Raw genomic sequence first — 18,952 nt, forward strand, 5'->3', positions numbered from 1 at the left:
TTGTTCAATTATTTAAGAACATGATTTTGAAAAAGTGTCCATAGAATTCAGCAGGCTGCCATGAGAGTGCTGATACAAAAAAAAAAAATTTTTCAAGATCCTTTTTTAGAGTAGATAGAGAGCTGGGTTTGAAGTCAGGAAGACTCATTTTCCTGAGTTCAAATCTGGGCTCAGACACTTACTTGCTGTGTGATTCTGGACAAGTGACTTATTTTCTCCTCTGAAAAAATGAACTGGAGAAGGAAATGGCAAACTACTCTAGTATCTTTTGCTAAGAAAACCTCAAACCAGACACTACTGAAATGACTAAACAGCCAAAAAAATTACATAAGGATTAAATAAGGGCACACATACTAACTTAAAAAACCACATTTTAACATCATCCATGTTCTATTATATTTTTATTTATTTTGCTATTTCCCAATTACATTTTTTAAATCCCTACCTTTTGTCAAAATCATTTATTAATATTAGTTCCAAGGCATAAGAGTGATAAGGACAAGGCAATGGGGTTTAAGTGACTTGTCCGGGGTCCATTTAGATTTGATCTGGTTCAGAGGCACTAAAGAGCATCATGAGTCACAAGTTTGACACCTCTGCATTACACTTTTGAACAGCTCTAACTATTAGGAAGTTTTTCCTGACATCGAGATTAAATTTGTCTCTACAAATTCTACCCATTGCTACTGGTTTTGCCCTCAGGGGCCAGGCAGAACAAGTGGAATCACTCTTTGACAGCCCCTGAAATAGAGGTCTTTTCTTTCCCATCTCTTCCTACCCACTGTGGGAACCCCTTCCCTGCTAAATTTTATCTTCTCCCCACTAAACAGTCCTTAGAACAATCTTTAGAAGTCATGAACTCAAGTTATCCTGGTTGCCTTCCTTTGAATGCACATCAGGTTATCAATGCCCTTCCTGAAAAATGGTATCAAGAACTGAACACCAGACAGACTCCAAATGTGATTTAATTAGGGCAGGGTGTTAGATTTCTCACAATGCAGCCCTTTTAACTTGGCCCACATGGAGTATCTTACAAATATGCAAAATCCTCACATGCCCTGGGGCCATTTTCTCCTCTCCTGCCCAGGTATTAATGTAGCTGAGATGAAACTACATCAATGAGGCTAGACCAGTAGATCTGTATCATTTCTGAAACAGCTTAGTTAAAAAAATAAAAATCACATCCATTTTAATTCAGCTCCACAGCATTTAATAGAAGCATCAGTTTTCTCTAGAATATTATTTACTGACAATAAGAGAAAGTATCATTATATGTGTCATGTGCCTGGGGATGGACTAGGTGGCTTCTAGTGAGTGTTTTCTTTCTCTGAAGAAAGAATCAATTCTGGTAAGAATTTCAGTGATCTATATTATTTTTGCCAAGCTGCTGGTAAGGTTATCTTAAAAAGATCAGTCCATTTTCTTAATTTCAGTTTCTCAGTCTTCAGCAATAAAACAAAAAATTAGAGCACAATTGTTCATTTAAATTCTCTAGAGAAATAGCCCTCTTCTCTATTCCCCATCCCTCTTTCCTGCCCCAGATTATTAGACTATAACAATTTGGTTCAAATCACTCCTTTTTCTAAAGGAATTTTTTACAAACTGAATGATTTGGGACAACTAGGTGGCTCAGTGGATTGAAAGCCAGGCCTAGAGATGGGAGGTCCTAGGTTCAAATCTAACCTCAGACACTTCCTAGCTTTGTGTGACCCCACTGGGCAAGTCCCTTAATCCCCAATGCCTAGCCCATACCACTTTCTGCCCTGGAACCAATACAGAGTATTGATCCTAAGACAGAAGGTAAGAATTTGTTTTTAAAAAGTAAATGAGTTGTTCCAGATAAAAGATAATGGTGTTAAAAAAAAAAAAAAGAATTTTTTTAAACCCTTACCTTCCATCTTAGAGTCAATATTGTGTATTGGCTCCAAGGCAGAAGAGTGGTAAGGGCTAGGCAATGGGGGTCAAGTGACTTGCCCAGGGTCACCCAGCTGGGAAGTGTCTGAGGTCAGATTTTAACCTAGGACCTCCTGTCTCTAGGCTTGGCTCTCAATCCACTGAGCTACCCAGGTGTCCCAATGGTGTAAAATTTAATAAAAATAGGCACAGAACAGAGATTTGCAATCTGTACCAGAATTGAGGGTGCTCACACAAATGAGGGCATTTAAGTAATTTAGGACTAAAGGAAATCTAGTTCTACATCTCTCTCGAATTAAATAATTACAAATAACAAAGATAGCAATACAATTTAATGGGGCTAAGTGATGAAGGAAACAAATATTATTACTAAGCTGCAAGCAGCTAGAAGACATCAGAGTAGGCTATTCAAAATATGTGCTGAAAAGAGCTGTCTGTGACCAAAAAGACAATTGTCAGTATAGCAGTACCCTCTGCTGGTGAAACAGGAAAAGCCTCATACTTTGTCCTTTTTGAGGGGGTGCAGATGAGAAACCCTTGAATCTCCACCAAAAAAGGGCTTTCAGTAACAATGGAGCTCTTACAAAACTAGTGCCTGAGAACAGGCCTAATTAGGTTGATGTTTTATATTAATATGTACTTTCTTATGCTTTCTCTGCAGGTGAAATTCCACCATCAGGAAACAAAAAATAAAGTTAAGTAATAGTAGCAACTAGTTATAATAAAAGCAGTCTATTCGTTTCAATACTCAATCTTATCAATAATTAAATTCTAAAAGCTAATAATTGGTAGGTGTGGCATAGTGAATCAAGCACTAGACTTGGACCCTTAGACCTGGATTCAAATTTTACCTCAGTCACTGGCTATGTCCCTTTAGATAATTCACTTCATCTTTCTGTTTCTCAGTTTCCTCAGCTATCAAAAGAGAATTTGGGGCTTCACAGCCTCTACAATCCCTTCTCACTTTAAACCTATGACCCCATGATTTAATCTGTGATCTATCCAAATTGAAATGGAAGTTTCCTGGACTTGAAAATTTAAGTTTTTTGAAACTTTAGAAAAGGGTTAAATCTCAATGTTGCCAAAAATCAGCAACTAAAACACATTCCAATTATTCATCTAATAAGTCATCACCCAAAGGGATTTTTGCTAAAATTTTCAGGACTTTTCTCAATCTGGGTCAGTATTCCCAGGGCTCACCCAACAACCTTTTCACTATTGTTGAGAAATGGGAATTATTGGTGCCTCATCAGGTCTCAACACAACATCTGGGGGTTTCTATTAATCCCCATTCTGAAAAGTATTTCCCTCTTACTGACCAGTCCTGCAGCCCCTCACATCTCTCTTTGATGTCATCCTATCCATTTTGCAGATCCATTCATAAGAACCAAATATATTTTCTTCAGAAGAAATAATCAGGTGTTTTGGAAGTAACCTTCTGATAAGAAAAGTTTAACTTTGTAGGGCAGATACGATCTTTTAATTAATGATGAGAAAGTCAATAATGGAACAAGGATTTTACTCACTCTTATTCAAGTCAGCCTGAACAAGAAGTCTCATATGGATCCCATCTCCAGATACGTACTGCAGCCCACGAAGAGAAGAAGGGACAAGCCTGACCTCTGCTGGAAACTTGATTTCTCTGCACTCTTCAAGATTTTTCATCTTCAGGACTGATGGAGTCAGAGAAACATCCATGGGCAAGCTTCCTTGTTTTGGCTCTCTGTTGAAAACAAAATACAATGATTTTCCGTTTGTTTTTTCCCCATTAAAAAAAAGCTTAAAGAATACTGATTAAGCAAATCTAACATTAAGTGCAGATAACCTATTATGAAGTGAAAAATGATAACATACTTTAATATTTACACAGATCTATAATCTTATAAATGTGGCTACTCCCTACAGAGTTCTACACGTATCATCTCATCTTGTCTAACTCTTAATTTGTGCCTCCGGTAAATATTCAAAGCTTCCTTCTATCTCAAATTCAACCATGTCTTCTACTCCAGTGTTATCTTTTAATCTTCTATTCTCATTACACAGAAAACCTTTAATTTGGCTTTTATTCATATTCCTTGACACCACTATTATAATATTTGTTTTTGTTTCTGACCAGACCTGTAATTTCATTGATATAAGGAACTTCCAAGTGAGGCAACTACTTCCAAGTCTGCTGACTTAGAAATCTTGAGTGGTCTTTAATAAATAAATATTTAAAATTTTAAAAATACAGCCTCAAGAGAATTTCATTTGTTACACCTATAATATACCTTTTATTTATGCCCCTTGATACCATTATTATAATGTTTTTGTTTTTATTTTTGGCTGAACCTGTAATTTCACTGATAGCCCCAAGTGAGGCAACTACCTCTGCCAATGCAGATGGTTGCTTACTTTGCAACTTGTAGAACTAAAGAATTGTCTGGAAAATCAATGTTGAATTGGGACTTTTTTTCTTTTTTTTAATTTTAAAACTACAAAAGTCTCTCCCCCAGGCTATGGAATATCACTGGGCTGGCTTTTAGGTCTGCTCCTTATTTATCTGTAAACAAGGACTTGATTAGATAATAATATCAGGGCACCAAGTGGTCGCCATTTTGGATTTCAGTGACCACCACAAGGAGGGGAGAAGGAGGGTCTTTTGGAATCCTGAAGAGCCACCTCTTTCTGTGATTGAGGTCCTAGTTCATTTCCTGTGTGACATCCAATTAGAGATGCCCTCTGAGTGATGGCATTATATTGGCTTGCAGGGCAAGAAGTAGGTCTCTTTGGTCCTTTTCTCTGAGCCATGCTATCTCTCTTGTACTAAGTAGCCAACTCCAGTTCTATGGAGTCTGTTCAAACTGTGGAGGGAGTCCACTGGCTAGTTAGAAAAACCTGAGCATCTTTAATAAATTGGTATTTAAAAATATAACCTCCAGTGAAGTTAATTTGTTATACCTATAATACACTTCTTATTCATATCCCCCTGATACCACCATTATAATGATTGGTTTTGGTTTTGGCTAGACTGCAATTTCACTGATGTCAGGAATTCTCAGGTGAGGCAACTACTTCTGCCAGTGCAGATGGGGATCTGCCTTGCAACTTGTGGTATTAGAATTGCTTGGGCATAAATGCTAGATCCATTCATAAGAACTAAATATATTTACCTCAGAATAAATAATCATATGTTTTGGAAGTTACCTTCTTAGAAGAAAAGTTTAACTTTTCAAGGCAGATACAATCTTTAATTTATTAGGAAGTTCAATGACACGATTATGGTCCCAGAGGCAAGATATGAACCCAGGTCTCCCTGATACTGAGATTGGCTCTCTCTTCACTTTACCACAATCCTATGATCTATAATCTTACTTAAGATAGCAATTGCTGCCCATTTCAGTCCTGTCAGACAGTTCATGGCACCATTTGAGTTTTTCTTGGCAGACTGTGGAGTGGTTTGCCTTCTCCAGCTCATTTTACAGATGAGAGAATTTAGCTAATAACTTTCTGAGGCTAGATTTGAATTCAGGTCTTCCTGATAGCAGGCCTGGTATCCTATCCACTATATCTCCTAGCTGCCTTTATATAACAATTAAAAGAATTTTTTTTAAAAAACCCTTAGGGTCAGGGGCAGCTAGGTGGCTCAGTGGATTGAGAGTCAGGCTCAGAGATGGGAGGTCCTGGGTTCAAATCTGGCCTCATACACTTCCCAGCTGTGTGACCCTGGGCAAGTCACTTCACCCCCATTGCCTTAAACCAAAAAAAAAAAAGAAGAAAGAAAGAAACCCTTAGGGTCTTCGGTCTTGGTATCAGTTCTAGTGGCAAGGAGTAGGCAATTGGGGTTAAGAGACCTGTCAAAGGTCACACAGCTAGGAAGTATATGAGGTCAGATTTAAACTCAGGATTTTCTAAATCTAGGCCTGGTGCTCTGCTATGCTACATAGTTGTCCTGAGGAATTTAATTCAATAAACATTTATTAAGTACCAGTGCTCCATCCTAGGGACATAGTCTCTCTTCTTAAAGAGCTTACAATCTGATGGAGGGGAAGGATGAATATACAAATAATACTGATACGAAAAGAATGAAATAAGTGCAAAGAAGATGTCTTAGGCACAACACTGAGAAATTCTAGGAAGAAGATATCACTTTAATCGGCAGAGAATGGGAGAAGGATATATAGGTAGGGGCAGGACCATTATAATTTAGTTTTATTGGAAATAATTCAGGTAATTTATTATGCAATATTTTAATAAACTCATTGAGTATACAATAGAATAGGCTTTAGGAAACTTCAAAAGTTTAATGTCATTTTGGTGAGTCACTTGGAGATATGTTATAGACTCCTAGATCTAGAGTTAGAAGACATTTCAAAGGTCAGCTAGTCCAACAATACTATTTTATGGAGGAAACTGAGGCCAGAAAGTTTGAGTAGCATGCTTTCCTAAAGTAATACAGCACATTAATGGTGGAGCCAAGACTTGCATTAAGTTCCTAACTCCAAAGCCAATGTTTGAAAAGGGAAGGATGATGTTAACAACTTATACGAAACTTATATGGATTTAGTTTCTACCCTCACTTGCAATAGAATTTCCAAGAAAAATTCAGAAATCCAAAATAATGATTTACTAATCTGCTTCCCTATTCTCTAATTCTGGGCAAACCAAGTCTTTTGTCCAAAAAAGAATGCCACTAACACAAGTGTTTACTTAGGGGAGATACAGATATAACTAATAACATAACTTCATCATCCATTCAAATCCAGGGACAAATAAAGTTACAGAATATCCCATCCGGAAAACATCCTAATTCTACTGCTTCGTTTTACAAAAGATAAGAAAATTACTTGTGTAAAAAACTGCAATCTGGCAAAAACTTGCAGTTTCATAGTATAAATATCACTGAATCTGCTGGGTTAAAATCCTAGCTCTACCATTTACTGACTTTAGTATCTTGGACAATTCATCCTTTTCTCCAGGTCTCTCTTTCCTCATCTGTAAAAGGAAGAATTTGGGGGGGACAATCAGGTGGCTCAACAGACCGAGAGCCAGGCCTGCAGATTGGAGGTCCTAAATTCAAATCTTGCCTCAGACTCTTCCTAGCTGTGTGACCGTGGGCAAGTCACTTAACCTCCACTGCCTAACCCTTACCACTCTTTTGACTTAGAACCAATAGACAGAATTGCTTCTAAGATGGCAGGTAAAGATTAAAAAAGAGTAATTTGAAAATGTAAATTAAATGGTTTTGATTATATTAAGCTAAAAAGCTTTTGTACAAACAAAAACAATATAGTCAAAATCAGAAGGGAAACAACAAATTGGGAAAAAATCTTTATAACAAAAAACTCTGACAGGGGTCTAATTACTCAAATATACAAGGAGTTAAGTCAATTGTATAAAAAATCAAGCCATTCCCCAATTGATAAATGGGCAAGAGACATGAATAGGCAATTTTCAGGTAAAGAAATCAAAAGTATCAATAAGCACATGAGAAAGTGTTCCAAATCTCTAATAATTAGAGAAATGCAAATCAAAACAACTCTGAGGTATCACCTCACACCTAGCAGATTGGCTAAAATGAAAGAAGGGGAGAGTAATGAATGCTGGAGGGGATGTGGCAAAATTGGGACATTAATGCATTGCTGGTGGAATTGTGAACTGATCCAACCATTCTGGCTGTCAATTTGGAACTATGCTCAAAGGGCTATAAAAGAATGCCTGCCCTTTGATCCAGTCATACCATTGTTGGGTTTGTACCCCAAAGAGATCAAAGATAAACAGACTTGTACGAAAATATTCATAGCTGCGCTTTTTGTGGTGGCAACAAATTGGAAAAGGAGGGGATGTCCTTCAATTGGGGAATGGCTGAACAAACTGGGGTATATGCGGGTGATGGAATACTATTGTGCTAAAAGGAATAATAAACTGGAGAAGTTCCAGGCGAACTGGAGAGACCTCCAGGAACTGATGCAGAGCGAAAGGAGCAGAGCCAGAAGAACACTGTACACAGAGACTGATATACTGTGGTAAAATCGAATGTAGTGGACTTCTGTACCAGCAGAAAGCAATGACACAACACAGCTCTGAGGGATTTATGGAAAAGAACGCTACCCACATTCAGAGGAAGAACTGCAGGAGAGGAAACATAAGAAAAACAAACGCTTGAACGCATGGACCGAGGAGGACATGATTGGGGATGTAGACTTGAAACTACCACACCAATGCAACTATCAACAATTTGGAAATAGGTCTTGAACAAGGACACAGGTTAAAACCAGTGGAAATGTGCTTCGGCCATGGGTGGGGGGAGTGCGGGGGGAAGGCGAAAGTAGGAGCTTGAATCATGTAACCATATTAAAAATGAATATTAATAAATGATTAAAAAACTTTTTAAAAAAGAGTAATTTGGACTAATTGTCTCTAAAGTCTTTTCTGATTCTAATAATGTTAATGAGCCTATAAAATATATCTAGGACAAGTAGTCAAAAACCCTTGTTTATAAAGTAGGATAAAACTCTCCAAAGTCTGTGACTTTTCTTAAGTGCCCTGTACTCCTCATAATATGCAGAGTTATAAAAAATTAGCACTGGAAAAGTTTTTTAAGATGACTCAACCCTTTCAGTTTATAAGTGAGGAAAATAAGACCCAGAGAAATGAAGTGACTGGTCCAAAATAGTTCTACTAGGTTAAAGGTAAATTATCTGATGGTTACCATTTAGCTAGCCCAGATGGGATTTCTTGGTGGTGTTTCATTCTTTTATTTATAGGTATTTCAAATTTGCATTGATATAAAATATTTAAATTATCCTGTATCTATATCAATTAATCCAACCACAATTAGGAGATTGGGAATGCTCCTTTCTACTTCTGACTCTCACTATAAAACTAGTTTGGGGGAGATCTAACCACGTAAAGTTATCACAAGGGCATTTAAGAGGACAACAAGTAGAAGAAAACTATAAAAGATCTGCAAAGATTTTTATAAAAAACTGTTTTAACTACTAAATACAACAGAGCTACCACAGTTGAACGCTGTACAGTAGGAACTAGAGCCTGAGGTATCCCTATGACTCCATAAAGAATGTAAACTTTAAATGTAAACAGCAAAAGAAGCTCCAACTATCCCATGGGAAAACTTGCACATGACCATTCCTAGCACTATGCCTTCTTTGTTCCGTTTCTATAAAATTCCCCATCTGACCAGAGGTGGGTGGGGAGATCTACCATTCTGTCCTGCTGCTGCCTAGGATGACAGGCTTCTTGTGAGTAAGCTTCTTGAATTAATCCTAATAAAACCTATTAATAAGCAAGCTGACATGGGCCCCTCTTCCTTCAGTATCTTGGCATTCTCTTAAAGAGTACACTCCCCTACAGTTGATATAATCAGGGCAGAACAGATCCAAGGTGAATCCCAAAGGAAGAAAGAGAAATATCGTTAAAGGGAATAAAAAATGGAAAAATCAACTGGCTCAGATCAAGTGTACAAAGAGGAGATCCATACTGGCAGGCACATAATAGGAAGGGTATTATGGATAATTAATAATAAAAGCAATAATAATCATAGTTAACATTTATAAAGCACTTACTAAGTGCCAGGCACTGTGCTAAGTACTTAACAATTAATATCTCATCAGATCCTCACAACAACCCTGGGAGGGAGATGCTATTATTATCTCCATTTTACAGATGAGGAAACTGAGACAAAGGTTGAGTGACTTGCCCAAAGTCACACAGCTATGGAGTGTATGGAGTCAAATTTGAACTCATTTTCCTGACTTCAGGCACTATATTCACATGCACTGTGCCATCTTGCTACATGAATATTCACCATATACTTAAAGGAGTGTAAGATATAAAATGAGAAAAGTTTTGAGGTATTCACCTAAAAAAGGTGTCTGGGAGAATAACTCACAATTGACATCCATATAAATGTTTGTAAAAATCTTCTGAATTCTAATCAGGGGCCTCATCAGTCAAGATATACTAGTGCAGAACAAGAAGGCTTTATGAGCGATATTACGTGGTGGAACACATCTTTGCCATCACCAAATTGGCTAAAAAATGTCAAAAATATAAAATTCCTATTACTTGATTATAAAAAAGAAATCTAACTCAGAACAGCAAAAAGTCATCATGAGGTTCTATTCCAACAGTGTTCCCTATATGTATATATATAGTATCAAAATTCCTTAATGAGATGATACAATATGAAAACCATCTGTTAAGAACCTACTATGTACCAGCACTTGAGAAACAGAGAATGAATAAAATATTCTACTTGAAAAGACTTTACCTTCAATGAGGAAGACCTCAAGTACACATATAAGGAGAATCAATACAATGTAAATTGCTAGGAATAAACAGTCAGGGGAGCAAGAAAAGTTTCATGGAGAAAAAGTGGTGTCTAAGTTGAAAAAAAAATGTTTTAATTAATTCTTATCTTCTTTCTTAGTATCTATACTAAGTGTAAGTTCCAAGGCAGAAGACAGTAAGGGCTAGACACTGGGGTTAAGTGATTTGCCCAGGGTCACACAGCTGGGAAGTATCTGAGGCCAAATTTGAACCCAGGACCTCTGGTCTCTAGACCTGGTTCTCTATTAACCCCAAGTTAAATTGTGAAGGAAGAAAGGAATTCCATGAGACAGAAATCAGGTGGGTGAGCATTCCAGGCATGGAAGTTGGACCAGTTCAAATACAGAGAGATGGGAGATCAGACTGTCTCCTCTGAGAATCAGAGAGAAAACAGGTTTGGCTGGGTTATAAAATACAAGAAGGGGAGGAACAAACACGAGGCTGGAAAGACAGTTTGGGGCTAGGAGTTAAAAGCTAAACAGAGGAGTCTATATTTTTTCCTAGAGGCAGTAGGGAACCACCAAAGTTAATTAAGTAGAGGCCCTTCAAAGAGTCCCAGTGGACTATGGACAGTAAAGTCTCCAGATGTTCGTAGAACACTGAAAGCAATCCTAAGAGATCCATAAGAACTCCAAAGAATTTGCCTTAATATCCAGAGAAGAAAAACCAAATGAAGTGTAGCTATTGCCTATATTATGACATGCAAGTAAAAAGACAACCCATAAAGCTTGTATGTATTTAAAAATATATACACAAATGTGTGTATGTATGTATATACATATGAAAGAAATGTAGACATATAAATATATGTCCACATCAGTGGAGAAATAGATGTAGACATTAGTATCTATATAAATCAATATATCATAATATAAGATATAGATTGGACTATTAATAATAATAATAATAAGTTGAACTCAGAATTAAATGGAAGAGCAAGCTAAATTCCCTTCAGAAAATTACAAAATTCCTTTAATATTAAATTTTAAAAAACAAAATTAAAAATAAAAATAATTAAATATTAAAATTCATGACATAAAAGGTCATTTTTTCATAGCAGTATTTTAATTGAATTATTATATGGATACAGGACATGGAGTGAAATGAAAAGGCTTCTGTTGAATGTGAGCAGGAGATAAACACACACAAAAAAAGAAATTTTATAGCAGAAGCAAATACTGTTATCAGAAAAATACATGCTTGAAAGCTGGGTTTGTCATCTAGAGTATAAAAGATAATTGATGGACAGCATGTGTGTACCATTGCATCGTCCCTATGTCAAGTGAAAACAAGGAAGCACACAGCACATTTTTCTTGAAAAGAGGTTAAAAGGGGGCACCTGGGTAGCTCGGTGCATGGAGAGCCCAGCCTAGAGAAGGGAGGTCCTACGTTCAAATCTGGCCTCAGACACTTCCCAGCTGTGTGACCCTGGTCAAGTCACTTGACCCCCATTGCCTGCTCTTACCACTCTTCTGCCTTAGAGCCAATACACAGTATTGACTCCAAGACGGAAGGTAAGGGTTTAAAGAAAAAAAAAAGGAAAAAAAGAGGTTAAAAAAAAAAACCTGGGCACTGGGGCTGCTGCAGTTCAGAAGACCTGGGTTCCAATCGACTTCAGCGACTTATTAGCTGTGTGGCACTGTGGCACTTAACCCTATTTGTCTCACTTTCCTCATCTGCAAAATGAGCTGGGGAAGAAAATGGCAAACCACTTCTAGTATCTTTGCCAAAGAAAGCCCCAAAACTCAGTCAGCCCTGACTGAACAACAATGAGCACACCACCTGTAAAGACTTGGGCAAATCATTTCCTCAATCTGGCCCTATTTCTTCATCTACAAGACGAGAAAGCCAATGCTGTTAGGACGTAAGATCTCAATCTTATTCCAAGATTACCTGGATATGTAACAAGAGTGAGGAACAAAACCCCAGAAGGGAAAACAGATACATCCAGAGATACCCATCCCACCCCCTCCATTCAAAGAGCTATTTGGAAAAGCACTCAAAGATAAAAAAGGTTAGAAACTCAAGGGCCAACAAAACAAAGATTGACGCCAAATAATTTTGAGACAAGTTCCACTGTTTTTAATTCAACAAAATACTGGCCATCTCTTCACAGTCTAAGTAATACGATCAAGACAGAATAATGAGCTGTTTGTTTCGGAAATCTTCTAGAGGTTTCTGTGAAAAATGTGTGTATTACACTTTACAGCTAAACCCAAAGGAGAGTCGGAAATAGGAATCTGCAAAGTGAAAGGAAGGGCTTTGGGTTGGGGAGGAAAGAAATAAGACCAGTGATGGAAAGAGAGAAAGAGGAGAAAGGAAAAAGAGAGGAGAAGGGGAAGAGAAAAAGGAGATGGGGGTACGCTCAGGGGGCCCGGGATTTCTCTACTCCGAATGACTTCAGAAACAATTGCTCCCACCCGCCACCTACTTCAACCAGCTAGGTTTGCGCCTGCCTCCAGAGGCTTCACAGCGAGTTAAACTACCTATAGTCCTCTCCTGAGCCAATGGACACAATCTATTGGTTCTTCAACCACGCGTCCGGTCTCCCCCACCCCCACCCCCAGCTCGTCATTTTACGCAAATCTGTAGCCTATCCCCGCCCAGTCACAGTAGCATCCAGAGTGGAATGGAGTAAACCTGCGCGGGGAACCAGGATACAAACCCGTACACAATCCATCCCATCTCATCCCACTCTTTCCCTCCCCTCTCTGGGACGTCTAACCCTTTCCTTAGCCCAGCCACAGAAAAGCTAGGAATGGAGACGTGGGTGGCTCAGTACCGGATAATCAGCAGGGCGCTCTGCAGCCGCTTCCTGATCTCCAGGAAAATGTCCATTGTCAGCGTTCCCTGGCCTCTCTTCCCGCGGGAATGCACTGGGCTGAAGGTGGTTTTGGGAAGGGGGTACGGGTGCAGTGAGTCACTCCTCAGCAGCACCGGAGAGCCCACAGAGGCCTCCAAAAGCTCCACGCCGCCAAGCTCTCGCGTGCTCGGAGTAGAAGTAGGAGGAGCGCAGTGGTTGCTCCGCCCCACGCGGGGTATCTTCCAGCTCCGCAAGCTACAGCTGCTCTTAGTACAGTGCTCACTGCAGCCTGGACTGGGTACTTCGCTGCCTACCTTGGCTGGGAGATGACTTCGTAGAGAGGGCAGGGCGAGGCTGTGAAAACTGATGGGCTGTGGGAGCAAGCAAAACGAACTTTGGGGGCTTCTCAGACGCAATCTTTCGTCAGACGTAATATCATATGCACTCCCCTCCCTCCCCATTTTCCCCTCAGGATCACAGGATTTAGAGTTGTTGGGACTTCTAATCCGGATCCCTCATTTAACAGGTGAAGAAACTGAGGCATGGTGGCTAGTCAATATATTTAGTCAGCCAAAAAAAACATTCATTAATCACTGTATTTTAGCTAGGCATTGTGGTAAACCGACAGGACACATAGAATGGTAAAAGCATGGTCCCACCTCAAACAGCAACTAGATAGAGTAAACTCTAGGCAAGTCCCTTAGTCTCAGTTTCTTCATCTGTTAGATGAATTATTCGGTGGCCACTTGAGGGCCCTTCCAGTACTAAATCCATGATCTTATAATGCCTACAAAAGGATTTTGAGTGGAATCAACCAGCTGACAAGTTGCAGGATCCAGGATTCATAAATGATGTTTTTTCTTCAGAGAAAGTTCCAACATGGCTAATAACAGCTCATACTTAATATGGAACATTGTGGTTCATGATTTCCTCTCAGCAACCCTGTAAGAGAAGTAAAGCATTATTAGTCCCACTTTACAAATGAGGAAAATGAAGTTTCTAAGTGGTTAAATGACTTGTCCAAGGTCATAATATTAGTAAGGGCCTGAGCCAAGACTTCAATCTTCAACTTCAACTACACCTTTAACTATTTTACAGTCTCTTACTGATTTGATGATCACAGGGTTGTCTATTTCAATCCTTCATTTACCAGATGCAGAGGTCTCAGAGACACCAAGAGTCAGCCCCAACTCACACAACTAATTAGAGTCAAGACTAAGATTAAAATCCCAAACTTCCTTACTAGTGGACCTATCACTTAACCTTCTGAGGGACAGAGGATAAAAAGAGAATAATTGAATTTTTTAAAATGCATCAAATTTGGTATCCAAAATAGGTGAACAGTATATAAGACCAAAAGTTATTCACTATTAAATAAATGGTAAAAGGATATATATAAACAGTTCTCAGAGGAAAATTTTCACACTGTTAACAAACTATTAAGAAATGTTCCAAATCACAAGTAATGAGAAATTCAAATCAAAATGACTTTGAGATTTCACACCACACCCTGTAAACTGGCAAAGGTAACAAAAGATGAGAATAATTAATGTTGGAGGGGTAATACATTGTTAGTAGAGTTGCTATGAATCATTACAATAATTTCAGAAAACAATTTGAAGTTATGTACATAAAGTGGCTAAAAGTTCATACCCTTGACCCAGAGATTGCTTTACTGGATTTATAGCCAATGGAGCTATTTAATTGATGTTGAAGAAGGTCCTTATATACAGCAAAAATATTTATAACAACACTTTTTGGGATACCATGTGCTTGGAACATAATATCCATTAATTAGAAAATGGATGTCCTTTCTAAGGCCTCAATCTCTAAGGTCATGGAGAGGTATTGTAATACAGTGGAATGTGAACATTCAACTATGAATCAGAAATAGCCTTTGAATAATATCCAACTCATTCAAGTCATATAAATTCTTTAAGTCCCAATTTCCTCATTTGTAAAATGGAGGTAACATCTGCAGTACTTTCAGGGCGATGGTAAACCTCAAATGAGATAATATATTTAATCTGCTTTTAAAATCACTATAAAAATGTCACATATTGGATTTGGTTAAGATGGTGGCAGAGTAAAAAGCAGCGCTTAACCTCTCCTAACCGAAACATACAGGACTCCTCAAGGGGACATAAAAACAAATCTAGACGAACAGAGGGACCCCACAACAGGGCCCAGCATGGAAGGTACATGGAATCGGGGCATTTCCATGCTATAAAGGGGTGAAACAGCTCTCACTAAATCGCGGGCTGAGCAATCCCCCATACATACACACCAACCTACAATGCCAAAGCCAGTTCAAGAGAAATAGAGCAAGTTTGGGGCACCCATTGAGTCATTGGCAGCTCCAGGGCCTGTTCCTGAGAGCAGCAAGACTTAGGACCCCAAAAGGCTAAAGAACGCACACAGACTTTGAGCGTGGACACGGAACGCAGCCTCGGGTGGAGGTGAGCAGCAAGACTTAGGACCCCAAAAGGCTAAAGAACGCACACGGACTTTGAGCGTGGACACGGAGCGCAGCCTCGGGTGGAGGGGGACACAGGTGCACGCGTGAGCGAAGGCTCTGAAACCCTGAGTGGGGAACCAGTGCAGACAGGTATATACAACTGTGGAAGCAGTGCCCTGAGACTTGTAAAGGAGCCTCCAGCAGAGGATAAAGCAAGGGGGTCGACCAGGGGGCTTGATCTTGAGAACAACCAGACCTGAGACCTCAGGAGCCTAAAGAGCGCAGACAGACCCTGAGCGTGAGGATAAAGCTGAAAAGGGGCTGGGCTAACAATGGCAACCCAGAATCAGGAAGGCCAAAAGAGAAAGATTAACAACAAGAAGAAGAAATCTTTAACACTTGACAACTTTTACACAAAGAAAATCCAGACAACCGAGCTAACAGAAGAGGAGAACAAACAAGCATCCAGACCCTCCCAAAATAATGAAAACTGGTCACAAGCTCTTGAAGAGTTCAAATCTGAGAGGACAAGAAAGTTGGAAAAGATTTAGCTAGAGAAATGGGAAATAGCTCAAAAGGAAATCAGGAATGGGGGCAGCTAGGTAGCTCAGTGGATTGAGAGCCAGGCCTAGAGACGGGAGGTCCTAGGTTCAAATCTGGCCTCAGATACTTCCCAGCTGTCTGACCCTGGGCAAGTCACTTGACCCCCATTGCCTACCCTTACCACTCTTCCACCTATAATTCAATACACAGACTTTAAGGGTTTAAAATTAAAAAAAAAAAAAATTTAAAAAAATTTAAAAAAAAAAGGAAATCAGGAAAGAAAATAACAGTTTAAAAGGCAGAATTTTGCAATTGGAAAGTGAGGCTCAGGAATCAAATGAACTGATAAGCAAATTGAACACCAGAAATGGCCAGATTGAAAAGGAAAACCAGTCTCTAAAGGCTAGAATTGAGCAATTAGAAGCTAATGATCTCTCAAGACAGCAAGAACAAATAAAATAAAGTCAAAAGACTGATAAAATAGAAGGAAACCTGAAATATCTCAATGAGAAAGTGACAGACAAAGAAAACCGGTCTAGAAGAGACAATTTGAAAATCATTGGTCTCCCTGAACAAGCAGAAATTAATAGAAATTTGGACTCCATACTAAAAGAAATTATTCAGCAAAATTTCCCTGAAGTTCTACAACAAGAGGGCAATATAGACATTGAAAGGATCCATAGATCACCCTCTACACTAGACCCAGAAAAGACAACCCCCAGGAATATAATAGCTAAATTCAAGAACTTCCAAGTAAAACAAAAAAATCTTACAAGAAGCCAGAAAGAGACACTTCAAATATCAAGGAGCACCAATCAGGATCACACAGAATCTGGCAGCCTCCATGCAGGCTTGGAATATGATATTCAGAAAGGCAAGAGAGCTGGGCCTTCAACCACGGATCAACTACACATCAAAATTGACTATATACTTCGAGGGGAAAGTAGGGGCATTCAACAAAATTGAAGATTTCCAAGTATTTTCACAGAAAAGACCAGGACTAAATGGAAAATTTGATATCCAACCACAAAAATCAAGAGAAACATGAAAAGGTAAATAAGAAACAGAGGGGAAAGAAAGAAAACTCATAATTTTTAAATTTGCCTTTTTAAGGGCCTCAGTAAGATCTAATTATCTGTATTCCTATGTGGAGAAATGCTATGTATAATTCTCTGTAGTGAACTCTATTCACTATTATACCATTCACTATTATAGCAACCAGAAAAATAATTCATAGGGAGAGGACAGGATACTAAATGGCCTAAGATGATATGGCGGGTAGGATATAGCAGGGGACACCAAGAGAAACTTGAGAGAATAAGAAAAATAGAATATTCTATTACACACAAAGAGGGCATGGGAAGGGATGGGGACAAATACTATTATTATAAGAAGGAGAGGAAGAGAGCATTAAGAGCTAATATTTAAACCTTAGTCTCAGTGTAATCAACCTGGAGAGGGAAGAGTAGCTATATTATCCATTGGGATATAAAACTCTATCTAACCCTACTGAGAAAGTCAGAAGGGATAAACCAAGGGAAACAGGGGAGTGGGGAGGCCAAAAAAGGGAGGGGAGAAGAAAGGGGAGGGAATTTATTAGGCCTTTAAAAATAAAAAGAGGGGAATAATAAGAGAGGGGGTAGAAAGGGAAGTTAATCAAGGGAGGGGATAAGGGATAGTGGCTTAAAGCAAACCACTGGTTTAAAAGGAAATAGTTTAAGGGGGCAGCTGGGTACCTCAGTGGATTGAGAGCCAGGCCTAGAGACAGGAGGTCCTAGGTTCAAATCCCACCTCAGACACTTCCCAGCTGTGTGACCCTGGGCAAGTCACTTGAGCCCCATTGCCTACCCTCACCAATCTTCCACCTATAAGTCAATACACAGAAGTTAAGGGTTTAAAATTTAAAAAAAAAAAAAGGAAATAGTTTAAGAGGAAGGGGTAGGAATAGGGGAGGATACAAAAATGTCAGCAAATGCACAACTGATAATTATGACTCTAAATGTGAATGGGATGAACTCGCCCATAAAATGGAAGCAAATAGCAGAGTGGATTAGAAACCAAAATCCTACCATATGTTGTCTACAAGAAACACATATGAGGCGGGTGGACATACACAAGTTTAAGGTTCAGGACTTGAGCAAAATCTTTTGGGCGTCAAATGAGAAAAAGAAGGCAGGAGTGGCAATTGTGATTTCTGACAAAGCCAAAGTAAAAATAGATATGATTAAAAAAGACAGGGAAGGTCATTACATCCTGATTAAAGGCAGTATAAACAATGAGGAAATAACACTGCTCAATATGTATGCACCAAGTGGCATAGCATCCAAATTCATAAAGGAGAAATTGGCAGAGCTCAAGAAGGAAATAGATAGTAAAACCATAATAGTGGGAGATCTAAATATTCCTCTTTCAGATCTAGATAAATCAAACCAAAATATAAATAAGGAAGAGGGAAGAGAGGTGAATGAAGTCCTAGAAAAATTAGATTTAATTGATATGTGGAGAAAAATAAATAGGGACAAAAAGGAACACACCTTCTTTTCAGCTGCACATGGTACATTGACAAAGATTGACCATGTAATAGGGCATAGAAACATTGCAAACAAATGTAAAAGAGCAGAAATAATAAATGTAACCTTCTCAGATCATAATGCAATAAAAATAATAATTAGTAAGGGCACCTGGACAGGCAAATCAAAAACTAATTGGAAATTAAATAATATGATTCTCCAAAACCAATTTGTCAAAGAAGAAATCATAGAAACAATCAACAATTTCATGGAAGACAATGACAATGATGAGACATCCTACCAAACTCTGTGGGATGCAGCCAAGGCAGTACTCAGGGGGAAATTTATATCCTTGAGTGCATATATTAACAAATTAAGGAGGGCAGAGATTAA

General features: G+C 38.8%; 1 protein-coding gene across 1 annotated transcript in view; it reads right to left on the reverse strand.

Annotated features, from left to right (window-relative positions):
• The window catches only part of UBE3D (ubiquitin protein ligase E3D), a 189,712-nt gene extending 176,629 nt beyond the window's left edge, over positions 1-13,083 (reverse strand). The window contains exons 1-2 of the mRNA XM_044676301.1: positions 13,028-13,083; positions 3,441-3,637 (exon numbers count right to left, since the gene is read on the reverse strand). Of these exons, the coding sequence (XP_044532236.1) occupies positions 3,441-3,637; positions 13,028-13,083 (253 nt within the window). The remainder of the gene's footprint in view (positions 1-3,440; positions 3,638-13,027) is intronic.
• Between the last annotated feature and the right edge of the window lie 5,869 nt (positions 13,084-18,952).

This window comes from Gracilinanus agilis, chromosome 4, assembly GCF_016433145.1.
Source record: "Gracilinanus agilis isolate LMUSP501 chromosome 4, AgileGrace, whole genome shotgun sequence".
NCBI classification, from domain to species: domain Eukaryota; kingdom Metazoa; phylum Chordata; class Mammalia; order Didelphimorphia; family Didelphidae; genus Gracilinanus; species Gracilinanus agilis.